The 16635-nt window shown below is 28.2% G+C and overlaps 2 protein-coding genes across 4 annotated transcripts in view; one reads left to right on the top strand and one right to left on the bottom strand.

The window, feature by feature from the left end:
• Positions 1 to 1840, bottom strand: part of SH3PX1 (sorting nexin 33-like protein SH3PX1) — a 41258-nt gene extending 39418 nt beyond the window's left edge. For 2 of the 3 annotated variants that reach the window (XM_087163638.1, XM_087163640.1), the window contains exon 1: positions 1733 to 1840. In XM_087163638.1, the coding sequence (XP_087019764.1) occupies positions 1733 to 1750 (18 nt within the window). In that variant the 5' untranslated portion in view covers positions 1751 to 1840. Of the gene's footprint in view, positions 1 to 1630; positions 1658 to 1732 lie in introns of those variants that run through there. The other variant, XM_087163639.1, reaches the window with a different exon arrangement.
• asf1 (histone chaperone asf1) lies at positions 1824 to 15118 on the top strand. The gene is made up of 4 exons (XM_043055985.3): positions 1824 to 2312; positions 6847 to 6962; positions 13146 to 13322; positions 14794 to 15118. The coding sequence occupies exons 1-4, from the start codon at positions 2204 to 2206 to the stop codon at positions 14989 to 14991; spliced, it is 600 nt and encodes a 199-aa protein (XP_042911919.1). The 5' UTR covers positions 1824 to 2203; the 3' UTR covers positions 14992 to 15118.
• Positions 15119 to 16635: the final 1517 nt, after the last annotated feature.

Raw genomic sequence — 16635 nt, 5'->3', positions numbered from 1 at the left:
AATAATTTTCAAATCAAAAATATTATGCAAAATTCTAATTGTCAGACATAAAACCAAATCTGAATCAAAAACATTGAAATGGTATAAAGATACCATTTTGTAAGCATATTTTGAGACATTAATACACAATAACAAAGTAATAAAAAAGTACTGAGAACACTGCAAAAAAAATACTGAATTGAGTAAAAATACTGAAGAATCAAATGGGAAAATTCTCTTATATATCAAATTTCATTCAATTTAAGACAAGTTAAGTTCTTATTGCACTAAAATATGATTTTTAAAAAAAAAGCAGGGCATGAAAGCCTAGCTCATTTATATTAGCAAATATAAAAGAATCCTTATGTAAATGGGTGACTTAATGTAAACAATAACAAGCTTCTTAAACCCAAAAGAAATATAGAAAACTTCCAGTGGATCCCGTTGCTTCTATTATGTTTATGAGGTGATATGTGACCAGGCTTGATATTTTAAGTTCAAGATTTAAAAAAAAAAATCAGGATTTCTTTCTTTTTTTTTTTTGGTTTATTTAAAACAAAAGGTTAAATTATATTCTAAGCAACAAATTTAACATTTCACAGACATTTTTTTTTAACTTTAGATAGATTTATATATTGAATAAAGAATTTAAAAATATTCCCTCATCTTTCAGAAATATGCAAATGGGATAACAGATAATGAAGACCTGATAGGATAAGAAATATGTAGATAGATGTGAATTCATGTTTATTTAAAGTATATACGAATTCCCACTATCCATAAAATTCAAAATTGTAAAAAATGTGTGAAAACTTAATATTTTTTTTTTATATGGCAGTAATAAAACGGAAAAAATTTAATTATATATTACAAAAAATTTACTCATTTAAAGGATTTAATAAAAAATTAAAAAAAAACACGCTTAGTTTTTTTTAATGTTTAAAAAAAAAACGTCTGGTATGAGCCACATTGATTTAAACCAGTCTCCAGCCAACCTTGCATGAGTCATGATTAAAAATGACTCAATGTAATACTACTTGCATTTCATTAAAAAAAATATAAAACTACATTTTGTGGATGCAAGATTATTTCCTAAAAAGTAAAACAATTTCTACAACAAAATATTTCATAAAACGTAAAGTAAACAGGAAATTTTAATAAAAAAAAAAAATTTTTTTTTTTTTTTTAAAAAACCTTTTTTCCTCAATTTTGACCTGATACCTTCAAAGTTTTTTTCTCATTTAAGTATTAAATAAATTTCGCCAGTAATAAAAACTCTCCATGCATTCTGTAATTGAAGAAAATTTTATACTATAGCATAAGAAATATAATATGATGTATAGTACAGTTACAAAACAATAAATAACAAAAACATGTTTTGTAATCCAAATGTAACACAACATTTTTAAATACTATTACAAAGTTTTGTCATGATAGTTTAAATAACCTCATTAAAAAATCATCTACACCATAATTATTTAGATCATAAATCTGATACGAATTTGTGCGGTTGATAAAAATATGTGTCAATAAAAATTAAAAGGAAGTTAAGGAGAGTGGATGAAAGCACAAATTAGTCAACAAACATCAGTCAAAGCAACACATGATTTAAAAACTATCGAGAAAAGGTTAATTATTAAGTTCAAAACACTTCATTCTTCATAAAATTACTCCTATTCAAATATGAACACAGCAATTTTCAGAGATATTCTGGTAATTAAAACATATTATGCATTATAAATAAGCAACCAACCTGGAATGACAACGCCATGTTTACATAATTATGTCATCTACTGATAAAAAATGGAAATCCTTGCCAGATTAAGAAACTTTTTGTTATTATTTTTTTCTCTTGGATGAAGCGGTTTTAAAGTTAACTGTTTTGAATCTTTTTAAAAGGTTGCAAATTTTTATATCTAATATCTCGGTGTGATGGAAAATTTTAATTTAGAGCTAATTGTATGAAAATATTTCATTAACTTATCAATACTTTTTTTTGGTAATTTTGCTGTATTGTAGTTTATTAGGCAACACTGCCTTTCAATTCCTCCCGCCAATTTTAGAGCGAGTAGTCGGAATATTTCGTGGCACCTTTTTATCTTTTTAAAGCTATAATCAACTATACATTGTTTTTATTCGTGCATAGTTTTGAAGGAATTCTGAAATTGTATCATTACATTGACTTCAAATAGGGTTTAAAGGTCATAAAGCTACTACATCAGTGATGGCAAAAGTACATGTCTGTAATGTTGTTGTACTTGATAACCCATCCCTATTCTTTAATCCTTTTCAATTCGAAGTAACATTTGAGTGTATTGAAGATCTGAAAGAAGGTAAAAATATAAAAGGCTTGATATTTTTCTCTATTTGAAATAAAATAACAAAGCACTGCGTTGTACTTGTATTTAGTCATTCTAGATAAGCTTAGATAATCTATTCTAACATGAATTTGCCTAAGTACTTGACAAATTACGGAACTGATCCATATAATTACTTTTCAGTCTATTTCTAAATGATAAGAAATTCAATATTTCTTTGCTATCAACTTGTAGCACAACTCCTATTAATAGCTGTTCTTGCATAATTTGTTGTTACATAGAATTATAATTTACATCGAGTTCTAGTACAGTATGTATTCGTATCCGTAACAATGAACTATTTGGTTTGTGAAATGCTCTATAAATGTTTAAAAGAACTTATACAACTCATTTCACTAGTGATAGATATTCATTTCTTATATATATTTGTTTAAATTTTAAATCATTGTTTTCTCCTACACTGTAGTGCCTCATCCATAAAATTGTACAAATAAAAAATTTATATACGTGTAGTATTTATGGTATTGATTTATAACCAAACATTTGAAGACAAATATCTTAGATTTTAACAAAGTTAATTTAAAATATATCTTTTCTTATATTTAGAAGTGTGTTTCAAAAGCTCATGAAGCTTTCTCACTGTATGCAATACATCATTGCAATTAGAGCATATGTGAGCAGTCAGTCTTAAATGTTTCTGAATATTCAAGTGAGAATGCTCCTTTACTTCTGTTAGATTTTGAAAATTATCTTAAATCAAAAGCTTGCATTTCCTGAATAATGGTTGAAAGATTACATTTAAATTCTATATTCTAAAATAACATCTATTGTTTACTTTGCCTATGTATATTTCTTAATATTAACTTCACAGTTTAGATATTAAAACAGGTCTTTTAATTCATCTGTGCAAAGTCTCAAATCATCATAAAAAAATATCTGTTCTCCAGATTAGTAAGCTATGTAAATGGGTAATATGTTTTGGTTTCATATTTTTGATCTATGTTAATGTCACAAAATAACTTTTATTATTACTCTGAGATTCTTGTTTTTTGTCATGTAATTTTTCTAATAAATTCACTTGATTAAAATTCGAAGAAATTGATTAAAATTCGAAGAAAAAATGTCACTGCTGATGATCTAGTAATGTTTTTATCGACCTTTTAATTACTGATTTGGGCTAATGGTTAAAATTTTCTTAATTCCTACTACTCTTAATCCTTAAGATAAGGGTGCTCAACCTGCGGCCCGCCAACCCTTGATGTGTGGCCTGCGGCAGCAATCTGAACAAAATGAAGAAAAAAATTAAATATTTGTTTTTGAAAAATAATTAAAAAAAATTCGGTAATTTAAATTTACACTTTTAAGTTTTTGACGCACCCAATCTCAATCAATGTAGTTTTTTGATGGTTAACGCTACGGATTTCAGCATAGTTTTAAAAATCCCAATATTATTAATACATCATTATTGCGATTTACGAATTTTAATTACCACTTTTGACGCTTTTCGTATGTGCCGATTCTAATGACTTTTCGGTAGTTATTGCTACCTGTTTTCAAGTAGTTTCTGAAATAGCGATTTTTGAAAGTTATGAAACGCTTTATTTATGCAAACTTCATGGAAAATCTAAATGAGTTTAGATCCTTTCTTCAACAGTTATTGTTGCACATTTCCGCCCGGTTTTTAAAACTTCGATATTTTAGCACGATATTATTACGAATCGCGAGTAAAGAATCGCTCATTTAGATAACCATTTTTGACATGGCTTATTTGTAACGATTTTATCGCAAATCAAATTATTTTTCAATCGTTATTTCAGAAATTATTGCTACCCATTTCTACAAGGTTTTGAAAGTGTCGATATTTTTTTTTACGCTATTGCGACATTTTAATTTCAAATCCCGCAATTAAATTACATAAAATTTTGATGGACTTTATTTACTCCAATTTCATCTGAAATATAAAAGTATTTTGGTTATTATTTTAGTAGTTATTACGTTTTCCCCGTGATTGCACATTATGATATTTTTAATACTATGTTTTGAAACGCGCATTAAAATAATTATTTTTTACGTGCTCTGTTTGTGCCGATTTTATCATTTGTGTTGTACCGATTTTAACACGCATTTAAGAGGTTTTTCGAACGGGTTTTTTCTTCTTTCCCGTCATTGCTGCATTTTTATTTGTGATTTAGAATATACCTGATATTTTCGCACGATATTACAACTCGTGAAATTCGATTCAGTTTTAATTTTTTTTCGTAACTTAAAAAGTAATTGCGTATCTTAGCCAAATCAACACCTTCCCAGGAAAACAAAAACGAGATGTGCTTATATTAAACGCGGTCCGTTTTGCAAAAAAAAATTCAAAGCACGGCATAATTCTTTAGTCCCATGAACACGTGCAAGTTTAACAACACACATTGAACCTATTCTTTTTGTTGTTACATGTAATTTAAGAGTCATACATCGTAATTTGTATTTACGCTATCTGAAAATTGCGCATCGCATTTCGTATTAACATTAACGAGATTTAAAAATAGTCCATCGCGTTTCGTATTTACGGGATTTAAAATCACATATCGCGATTCGTAATCTGGCGTTTAAAATATCATCCGTTGCGACTTTTCTCGCAATTCATATGCACGCGTTTTAAAAACCATATATCGCGATTCATATTCATGCATTTTAAAAATCAAGTGTTGTGAGTAGTCCTTTTGCAATTTAAAAGCCACACGATTCGTATTCAAGCGATTTGAAAAACAAGCATCGAGTTTTTTATTTACGCAATTTAAAAATCACACATGGCAATTCGTATTCAAGCAATTAAATAATAACACATCGCTATTTGTATTTCCGCGATTTAAAAACCCAGAAAGGAAGTACACCATCAAGGACAAATTCCAAAACTGATTATGTTATTTGCTCTAAGTTTAATACTACCCACAACAACAGCTTCTGTCGAAAGACTGTTTTCCAGAATGAATTTGGCCTGCTCAAAATTACAGAGTAGTCTTTAAATACAATCATTACATTTTCATTTAATGGCTCAAAAAATATCACATGATCAAGTAGATAAAATTAATCACAATATTCAAAAATTTTGCAAATTACAGTATAACCATTAAGAAATTTTTTAAACCATTTTCTACCTTCTTGGAGCATTTTATATCATTTATGATTATATGCTGGGAAATGATTTGTATATCATTAAATTTTAACTGCATAAAAAATTTAATCAAGATAAGTTTCGTAAAGTAATGTAAATTTTATTGATTGTGTATTAATTGTAAATAGTAAGTGTCATGTTAAAAATATATTTGTCATAAAAAGTTGTAAACAAGTATCTTAATAGTTTTTTATTATTAACGAATATAGTTCCTTAAAACTTAATGGGTTTTCTTTCTTTCTTTCTTTTTCTTCCCTCTCTCAGCCTCTTATTATTAATTTAAAATAAAAATGTCTGAAAGTTAAAGTACATTCCCTAATAAATGTTAAATCTTATTTTCCACTTAAGGGGTTTTGTTTCAGTTTTAATCATTTTTAACCCTATAAACTTTCTTTAAATCAAAGTATTTAACTTTAATTTATATTAATAACTAGAATATTTATTTATTTGAAATTTAATTCTATGAAGAAAAAAATTTAACATTAAAATTTATGTTTAAATGGACTTTTGTATTTTGTAATGTGATTAAAAAAAATTGCAATTTTTCCATAGTTTTTTAATTATTTCAATTTATCTAAATTTTTTCTGATAAATTGATTCTGATTTTCGAATTCTGTTTTCCTTCTTAAGTAATCAGTTTTGCATTTTCTAATTTTAAACGTCTTAAAGTATTGTATTTTCTGCAAAGAGATTACAAGGTTAACCGACAAAAAGAATTTAGTGTTATATAAACAATGATGTTTATATAACAATCACCGCCAACAATTGCTTTCAATATGTCGGTCTAAACACTTTGGCATGCAGCCCTTCATTGGTCAATCTGCTGTGCATGTGGCCCTTCACTGAAAAAGGTTGTGCACCCCTACCTTAAGGTTTGTTACAGTATTTATGGCTGAATTGTCAATATCCATTATAAGTTTTAGTTCGCATTTTTTCGTGGAATTTTAAGTTTAAAAAAAGATTTACCTATTTAAATGACTCTTGAACAAAAACTTATCTATGTTTGAAAACGAAATCAAATATGATTTTTTTAAAATTGTTATAGTGAAATTAACTTTCTATTAAAGTAAATAAATTAATATGTACCTAACCTAAATTTGAACAATAAATTTTTTCTATTATATAGATTGTCAAACGAAAATTTTCTTTTTTTTAATTTAATTCTTAAATTTTTATGAACTGTTGTGTAAGTTAAATGAACAGCTTTCAAGAAATTTCTTTATGTTCAAATGCACTGTCCCAGCATTGTACATTACAATACTATGTGTTTTTGTAATTTTTATTTGTCCAAACTTTGACATGCACTTTATTAAAAAAATGTGATTAAATTATATTATGGAATAAGCCTAAGACTTTACTATCAATATGTTGTAATAATTTCAGATTTAGAATGGAAGATTATCTATGTGGGGTCTGCTGAAAGTGAAGCGCATGATCAAGTTCTAGATAGTGTATTTGTTGGACCAGTTCCGGAAGGTCGTCATATGTTTGTATTCCAGGTATCTAAAATATGTGTTTATTTGAATTAAATTTACTCAACATACATTTTACTTTATAATTGATATAAAAATTTTAAAACTAATTTAAAATGGAGGAGAGGAATATATATTAAGTCAAGCTACGACTGTGTCTAGAACAGATTTTAAAATTGCTCCTGCAAGGCATACAACCTTGGCTCTGGTAGAACTTTAAAATTAGGAAAAAAATTTATTTTTCTTTTTAAAAAAATTAATAAATAAATTGGCAATATTGAATCTTGCATACTATTACCTGCGTTGGATTTTTTTTGGTCGTAATTACTATAAATTTCTAGTGTTCTCCCTAAGTGGTTTTAGAAGGGTGCCCCCTTTCTTTGCATGGGTAACTACACCCTCTTGCCCTTTTTGTAAAAGTTTTGTTCCTTTTTTAATTAGAAAATAATAATCTAGGGATGTAATGAATATTTTTTGCCAAGTACCAAACCAAATATTTGGCTAAGTATTATTTGCAGGGTTGGGGTTTTGGACATCCTAAACTGGTTTTGGACAGGACACGTGGGTTTTACTGTCTTAAATTGGGTAAAACTGTCCTAAACTGGGTAAAACTGTCTTAAAGTGTCCAAAACCTTGAACTTTAGTAAAAGGTAAAAATTCTATAGGTGTAACCATTGTGCACATAATAATTACGTGTATCAATAAATATTTCATATTTTTTATACAATTTACTATAGCTTATTAAAAGAAAATAATTTAATATAATAGGAAAAGGTTTATAATTTTTGAAGCTCCACAATTCATTGAATAACAAAAGTGAATACCTAATCCTTTAAATATAAATATGCTTTTAATACTGATAAATAATATTTTTGCATAAGGATAAATATGGCAATATTAAAAAATATTTTTTCTTAAAAAAATACTAAATTTGTTCAAAAACAAACCTTTTATTTTTCCCAATATTTTTTTTAAAAAATTTTATAATTTCTGCATTACAGGATGATAAAAAAAGACATCTATTTTTAAAAAAATTGTTTTTAAATGTAAATATATTAGTTTAAATTGAAAAATACAAAATAACTGAAAATTGTATTAACAGTTTTGAAGGGCATAACATCAGTTTCAGTTACTGACACTGGTGATGTATCACCACTATGCTAAAAGAATTGAACATGAATGAAATAAAAGTATTCTTGACTAGTACTATAGATAAATAAACCTGTTTATGACGAACCAAGCACTTAGTCCCTAATATCTTAACCTGTATGGCAAGACCAAACTTCAGTTTTGTACTATGAATGAGAGGACCAATTGAACTTTATTACAGGGTTTAAGCTGAGTCTAAAAATTCATTAGCAAAAAAGCTAAAATCTGAAAAAAAGTTTTAGCAAAATGCTATTAGGCTTATAAAATTACTTTATATCAAACAAGTACTGTAAGTTATCTGACAAAGAATAGCTTAATGTACAAGAATATCAAAAAGAATACCTACAACAAAAAAAAACACATTTATTATTTATCAAAACATTTTGGTTTATAATTAACAATCTTCCTTTCTTTCATGTTTGCCCATTTTACAAATGCTTCTTGAAAGTTAAATGCACTTTCAGGGCCCTCAATATTAATCATTAACAAATTGTTTACATGGTTGATTAACAACCTGTTTCGAATATTAGTTTTAATCAAATTAAGGCAGCTAAAGTCCCTTTCACAGTCAACAGTGTGTATTGGTATTGTTGCACAATACTCTATAACAGAAGTTATTAATGGGTACTGTTCAGACACATCATTGGTATATAAAAATAAAAGTAATTCATTAAATGACATGTTTTTACATCGTTGCATTAAGATGTGTTTAAATAATCCCCATTCACAAAGTAACTCAGTTTCTGTAAACTGAAAATCTTTTCTGGGAGATTCCGAAAACAAATTGAAAATGCAACGGATTTCCTTTACACCATAATGCTGTAATACTTCCGAACTATGGGGCATCCTGCTAGGTATAAATATATTGAACATTTCGATTTTATCTAAATCTCCCAATCTATCAGTAATATTTTCATTCAAGATTTTTAGATTTTTTCTCCTTCTTGTTTGATCAAGTTTTTTTCATGGATGTTAGCGTCATGGTTTTTCGCGGAAGCTTTTTTTTAATGGAATTTAGTAAAATCCTTTAGCAAAAATGCGAAAATGCTTTGTTGAATTTTAGCATTTTTGAGGGGTCTTTTCGCATTTTGCGAAAAAAGCTACCGTAGCGGAAACCCTGCTTTATTACTGATTAATCTTCCTTTGTTTAAATTGACAACACTTTGTTTTAAAAAACAAGGATTTTTTTTTCTCCATTTTTGCTTGTTTTTCTGTATTAACTAAGTGCAGCATTTTAACAGTGTTTCTAATAGACTTTATTCTTTTGTTGTCACTTTTTTCCTGTACTGTTGAAATTATATTTCAGAACTAAAAACTTTTTTGTTTTTTTTCTCTTTAGTTTTTTAAATTTTCTTTTCATCAGGGTTTTTTATTGTCACAACACTTTTTAAAGGGGGATCTAATAAACTTTATTTTTTTTATGATCTCTTTAATCTAAAAATACAGCAATGTGAAAAAGTTAAATTGAGATTTTTAGCTTTAAATCTTTCATTTAAAAATTGAGAATGATTTTTGTTTTTGTTTCTATCTTTTTCTTTTTTAAAAAACTTTTTATATACATTTTTATTATGATGCAGCAATTAAGAAAGTTTCTATTAAACTTTAAATTTTACTTTTCCTTTCAAAAATTAAGATTTATTTTTCTTGTTTTGCTTTTGTATAACCTTTTATTTCATCCGTGTTTTTAAGATTGCTCTGCATTTTTAAAGCGTTTCTGATAGTCATAATCTCTTAACGGTTTTTGGATAATTTATTTTCAGAAAAATATTTTTAGCATTAAAGTTTTGTTTTAAGAATTAAGACAATTTTTTTTTCTCATGTTTGCAACTTTAGTCTTTTTTTTTCTTCTTTTTTTTATAGCTGGTAGTCAGTTTTTTTATTTATCTTAAATATATCTAATTATCTTAATGGTTAAATATCAAATCAAACATTTAAAGTTTTTTTTCCCTTTACCCCACACCAATAACACAACTAAGTTTCTTTTGTTTTCAATAATTACTAATAAGCTATTATTTATAAAAGTTACTTATATACCGATGATTTTAGTTTCCTGCACACTCAGCATCAACGTTGAATTAAAAAGCAAGTCTACTCACACGAATGGCAATTCCCTTTCCTATGACAGTAGTCAGTCAATTGGTATCAGGTTACCCAGCCAGGGCTGATTGTTGTCCTGAAAAAATCCCGATTTCCGGACTTTTCACTAACAGTGATCTGAAAGTTTCCGGAGATTGAAGGTCCAGACGTTTCAAAAAATCATTGATCACAGAAGTTTCCGGAAATCAAATTTTCAAAGGTGGAACTTAAAAACACAGTTTATTTTATTTGTTTGCAAGGAAAAACCAGAGATATACTTTATAAGCTTATATTCATGATTAATATTCATTTTTTATCAGTAAATAGTTATAATCATAAACTCAAGAAAGAAAGACATTTGTAAATTTTAATTACTTCTCTAGATCATCATGGGTATGTGTAAGTGGTATAGGTACGTGTAAAATTTTAAAAATATCTGTAAACTGAGAAATATTGAGAAAAAAGAAGAAAAAACCTTGTTTAAATTTTTTTTTTTTATTATTATTTAACTCAAGAAATTTTCTGGAATTTTGACTTGGGCTCACAATCACCCCTGCCCAGCCTAGATTTACGAGAAAAAATTTCAATTTAACAGCTCTAAATTATTGCTATAGTGGAACCGTACGTGCATGAAAAAATTGCTCTGCTCTTACTGTACAGTGTTTTCACTACAACGTGATAATCGCGCATATTTTTTTCTTTTCTCGCATTAAAAAAGTATTAACACGATACATTCACGCACTCTATTAATCAATTTCAAAATGGTGCATTTCACGAATTTTGGAAAAATATCATCTTACTCCGTTTTGAATAAAATACGTTTCACTTTTCTTTCATCTGATCTTTCATTATTTTCAACATTGGTCCTTGTTATCTAGCTTCCCTATTTACCAGTACCATTGTTCAGAACATGTGCGAACAGCGAACCCCACCCCCGAACCGCAAAACCCATTTCAGAACACATTTCTCTGCAACCACGTGTTCACCGTAGGCAACATCTTCTATTCCGTGGTAGACAAATGAAAATGAAACAAATGTCAGTAGAAACAGTCAAAACGAAACAAATACGGATATTTTTCAGCCAAATAAAAAAAATCAGTTGAGAAAAACAAATTAGTCCTTTATCATAAGTTATTTAAACTTGGCTCTATTTTTAGCTGTTAATGAATTACCAAACTCCCTTATCGACAGTTTACAGCAATTTGCAAAAGTTAAAGGCTGTGAAAACTGTGCTATGCTGGAAGACATAGCATCAGGGATGAGATTCTTCCGCGGATTTCCGCTTTTTTTCAGATTTTTCCATTTTTCCCGCTAATTTCCGCTGAAATTTTTTTTTGCTCAAGTTAAAATGTTTTATGAGGAATTTAATTTTCCGCGGAGGGAAATTGTTGAAGTCCCTTTTCCTCCCTCTGAAGTTTCTCTAAAAATCATTTCCTTGGGATAAAACTGGTTGACCTTTATACAGGGATGAGATTTTTTTTTGTCTCTCGAATTTCAGCCTTTTTATCAAAAACTCTGATTCTCTAAAAGTTTCGTTTTTTTAAATAAATATCCCGTTTTTTTTTTTTAAATTCAGTCATTGAAGTAAAATAATTATATTTATTTACGATTTTCAAAGATAAACAGAAAATTCAATCTACGCCCTAGCTGCTAACCCTTCCGCATTTTTACTTATTTTAGCTATTTTCTCCGATTTCACGCACAGAAAAGATTTTCCGTATTTTTTATCCGTCGGCTGAATAGCTCGTATTTTCGTAATTCAGATCTCGATTTTTATTCACGCGATTTTAATATCAATCATCGATTTTCGTATTTACCTGATTTAAAAGTTGCACATTGCGATTCTTATTTACGCTATTTAAATATCGTATATTATGATTCTTATTTACGACATTTAAAAATCCAATATCGTGTTTTGTATTTATTCATTTTTAAAATCTCGATTTTATTATCAAATCTCGATTTTCGTATTTAGCTGATTTAAAAGTTGAACGTTGCGATTCTTATTCAGGCGACTTAAATATTGTACAGTGCGATTCTTACTTACGAGATTTAAAAAACCAATGTCGCGATTTGTATTTACGAGCTTTTAAAGCCCTATGTAGCAATTCGTATTCACGTGAGCTTAAAATCCAATATCGTGATTCGTTTTTGTGGTTGTAATATCGCGCGATTTAAAAATTATGCATCGTGATCAAAACATTAAAAAATCATGATTTGTATTTTCGCATTTTTTAAATTCGATGTAGAGTTTCATATTTACGTGATTTAAAAGTCATATGGGAATTTATATTCACATGGCTTACAAGTTTAAAAATCGAACTTTTTTGTCAAATTTTCGTTTATATATATTTTTTTTTTTTTTTCATTTTTTTTTTTTTTTTTGTTTTTTGGATTTCCTCTTTTTTACTTTCTGACTACTCTCATCCCTGCATACCATGAAGTATGAACATGGAAATAACTTCAACGAACTTCACTATTCTATAGCAGAAATAATTTAAAAGCCTATGCTGGCAGGTGTAGAGGATAGGTCAGCATCTGTTGCGAGGTCACTTAGCACCCAAAACTGATTTAAGACAAAATTTGGTAACAGATTGACTGATGAGCATTTGAGCAACGTAATGAGAATAGCTGGTGAAAAAATAGATATAGAACATTTTCCATGTGATGATGCAGCAAAAATATTCAATGCTTTAAAAATAAGATGTTAAAAATGTATTATAATTAAATGAAATAAAAAAATTCCATGTCTATTCGCGTTTTTTTTTTTTTTTTAAATTTTTAGAAATCTTACCCTGTTTTTGAGAAAGGGTGAGAAATTCTCTCCCATTTTTTTTCTGTAATAAAAACACTGCTATAGGTCCAAAGGGAAATTAAAGCGCCTGTCTCGAATAGTAGTATGTCATGATTATAGAATTGCTAGAAGGATAGTGTCAAAATTTATTACAAAGTTTATTTTCAGTTCTATTATTTTCTGTATTCCAGGCTGATCCACCTGACCCTCTTAAAATCCCTGTTCAAGATGCTGTGGGAGTGACAGTTGTCCTTTTAACCTGCTCTTACAGAACAAAAGAGTTCATCAGAGTTGGTTATTATGTGAATAATGAGTATGTTGACCCAGAAATGAAAGAAAATCCTCCTACATCACCTCAGTTTGATAAAGTGAGTATGCAGATAATTTAATGAATTGTTTAAAAAGAAGTCTTACATTATGTTGCTAAATTTGTGTATCCTAGTGTTTTAGAAAAAATAAATTTCTCTTAAGTGGCACAATCTCATCGAATAGCTTAGTTTTATCTAAACATCCCGCAAAAGAAGTGTGCATCTATAAAATTTGTAATTGAAATGAAATTAGGCATAAGAAGCATGGTTAAAATCCTTGGATGGGGTAAAAGTCTGCCCTTTGGGGGTAAATATGGTAGTTTAAAGTTTCAGTTAAGCTATTCATATTAAGTTCAACGGTTAAGCTATCTGCCTTCTATGAGAATTGTGGTTCAAATCCCAGCTATCACATTTTTAAGCTATGTGCTAGATTTCTGGTATAAAAAGATCACTATTTATTTTTTATTCAATGTATATATTTTTTAATTTGAATTGATTTTTACGAAATTTAAACTTTTAAAAATAAATACAGTGAAACCTCCTGCTATTGACACAATCCTTTCTATTATTTGACACATCCTGTCTATTAACCTGCAAATCGGACGTCTCTCGATACAAACATATTTTTAATTCCCCATGAATCTTCTATAAATAAACCATTATGTACATTCTCCTCAAAGCGGATACTCCTCAAACCGGACGCGGACAGTAATTTTTGTCCTGTAATGTTAATTTCTATCTCTTTGAACCAGGCGCTGATTTTTCTAAATTTGAAAAAAAAATGCTTTAAATTGCAAGAAAAAATATGCAACTTTTCACCATTTTTAAAGCATGTACATTTTTTGCCTTCTCATAACGAAAAAATATTTTTAAGCTATTTCATTACTAAAGAATCAATCTTCTCCTGTCCACCTTGCCTTATCTTTGCAAAGAAAGGAGAGAAAATTATACTGCTCTTGTGAAATGATTCGACACCAGCATCTTTTCATCTGGACAACACAACCCCTCACTTTGAAATGATGTCTTAAATGCTTCTTCCCCATTGAAAGTTTCTTTTATTTTCTTATCAATTTGAAGATCATATTTAACACAGCTGGGATAGAAAGAGAGAACAAAAATATAATCATTGAGAAAAAATCCACCTCTTTTTAAAAAAAAAAAAAAAAATTGCCTTTCTCAAGAGAGATAAATTCATTTTTACGTTTTTTCCTACCAAATTCGGTTTAAGATCGAGCATGGTATACGCTTGGTATTTTCACGATTTTGTATCAAATATTGCAGCAATACATGTTCACGCGATTTAAAAATTACTATTAGGATTTGTATTCAGGAAGTGTCTACAGGTGTCTTCTGGCTTGTGAAGAAAAAAATAATAGTAGTACTGAAAATGGAGAATGCTGTTAGTTGCCTTTTCAGATATTCTCCAGTTTGTATAAGTCTCCTCATTGCTCACCAACATTAAATTTTAATAAAGAATTTATCTGTGTTTTTATATATATATATATTTTAATTCAAGTTTTTTTTCTTTCAGCTGCAGAGAAATATTCTTGCAACTTCCCCCCGGGTGACAAGGTTCAAGATAGATTGGGATGACAACCCCAGTATGGATGGCATCCCAACACCACCTTCTTCTGCAGAAAAACAAATGGAAAATCCAGATGACAGTAATGGCCCTTTGAAACAAATATTTCAAGAGAGTAACCACAGTATGGAGATGGAAGTTATGTGAAAACGACTGATTATTGGTTGATTGATTGCATTGCTTTCTTTTAGTTTGTCTTTTATATTTTAAGCTCTGTTCATTGTATATAGTCAATAAATATTTTTCGTATAATTTATTAAAAAAAAAAAATGTCTTGTTTTTTTTTTCAATGTTTTGTGCGTTAGATTTTTTATAATCGATAGATTAACTTTAAAAAATTTTCTTCTAAATGTTTATGAGAAGTTGCACTAATTTTGACTTAATTTTCCTGTTCAATTTATTTAGGTTTATATAGTAAAATAACTATTGGATAATATCAGGCATAGGGTTTTTCCGCTAATTACCTGATTATCCTGAATCAATAATTTATATTCTGACAGTAAATCTTCCCGTACTTTAACGACTTTTTCATACAGATTTGTTAGATAATTTAAAAATGAGACTTCGAGAACAGTAAAAAAAAAAAAAAATATGTAGTAACTTTGGCTGGAATTGATGAACTACTAAGGCGAACACATAAGTATAAAGTTAATTATATTTTAATGAGTAGGAATTTTGTTTAAAATGATATTAAGATATGAAAATTTAGAATTGCGCTTTCAAGTAATCACTTTTCAATGTACTTGATGCTTTCGCAAATCCGTGTTTCGATATTTTTTTACTGTTGCAGTTAATGCAATTAATTTTTCTGTAGTTTTTAAAATTCTGATGTTATAACACGCACAATTTTAACCATCTCTTTTTTTTTTTTTTTTTTTCAAAATTTAAGTATTAAATTTTTGATACTCCCAATTTGTGTCGATACCATGGTAAATCTATTTCATATTTCAATTGTTTCATTGACCATAGATGCTACGAATTTCGACATTACCCATGTTTTATCAATCCAATTTTTCTCGATTATTACTACTGTTATCCACGTGGTTTTTATATTTTCATACAGTATTATTAGAATTCCACATTTATGTGATTACTTTTGAACGTATTCGATTTGCACCAAATCCATGTGTCGTTTCAATCTTTTTTCCTTTTTTTTCTGCGATTTTTTTAAAATTCCGAGGTGTGATGTTTATTACAACTCTTGAATATCAAAATGTGCATTTAATTAACCCTTTTTTGACGTGTGTGATTTCGTCTGTAATACATTTTTTATAATCGAACTTTTTCCGATTATTGCGTAAATTTCGCCCTTTTTTTTTTTTTCTTTCGATGCGACTGCAATTTGCTAAGTGCAGAAAAGGAAGATTATGTAATGTGCTTCAATATACATATTTTATCTGTTGATAAAAAAAATTCTCCAAGTTTTATAAATGTTACTTCTGAGTATTTAAAGAACCAAATTCTTGGAATCTCGTATTCAATAAGCAATCTCTTGTAAGTGAAGTTTTTAAAAAATTTCTATAGCACTATTATGCTTATTTGGTATAGTAAGAAACCTAATGAAGTTGGATTTATTTCAAAGATTCAAACAGCAAATTGCCTTAATATTTGTAATAAGAATTTTAAAAAGATAAAAAAAATTATGTTAATGAAATCTTAAAGTATTTTCTTATAGAAATTTGAAAAATATTTTGTGAAAGTTGTAATAAATTTTACTTTCTTTGTAATTTAAGTACAAATGACTTACTGAACTCCTTAACTGCTTTCTGTAATCAAAATTTGATCTCAATT

This window comes from Parasteatoda tepidariorum, chromosome 5, assembly GCF_982258835.1.
Source record: "Parasteatoda tepidariorum strain Cologne lab strain chromosome 5, Ptep-v5.0, whole genome shotgun sequence".
Lineage (NCBI taxonomy): Eukaryota > Metazoa > Arthropoda > Arachnida > Araneae > Theridiidae > Parasteatoda > Parasteatoda tepidariorum.
This window is presented reverse-complemented; position numbering and strand designations above follow the sequence as displayed.

Coding starts and splice junctions, on each gene's coding strand:
- asf1 (XM_043055985.3), top strand. CDS start 2,204: ATGGCAAAAGTACATGTCTGTAATGTTGTTGTACTTGATAACCCATCC. Junction 2,313..6,846: donor TATTGAAGATCTGAAAGAAG/GTAAAAATATAA, acceptor TAATAATTTCAG/ATTTAGAATGGAAGATTATC. Junction 13,323..14,793: donor CATCACCTCAGTTTGATAAA/GTGAGTATGCAG, acceptor TTTTTCTTTCAG/CTGCAGAGAAATATTCTTGC.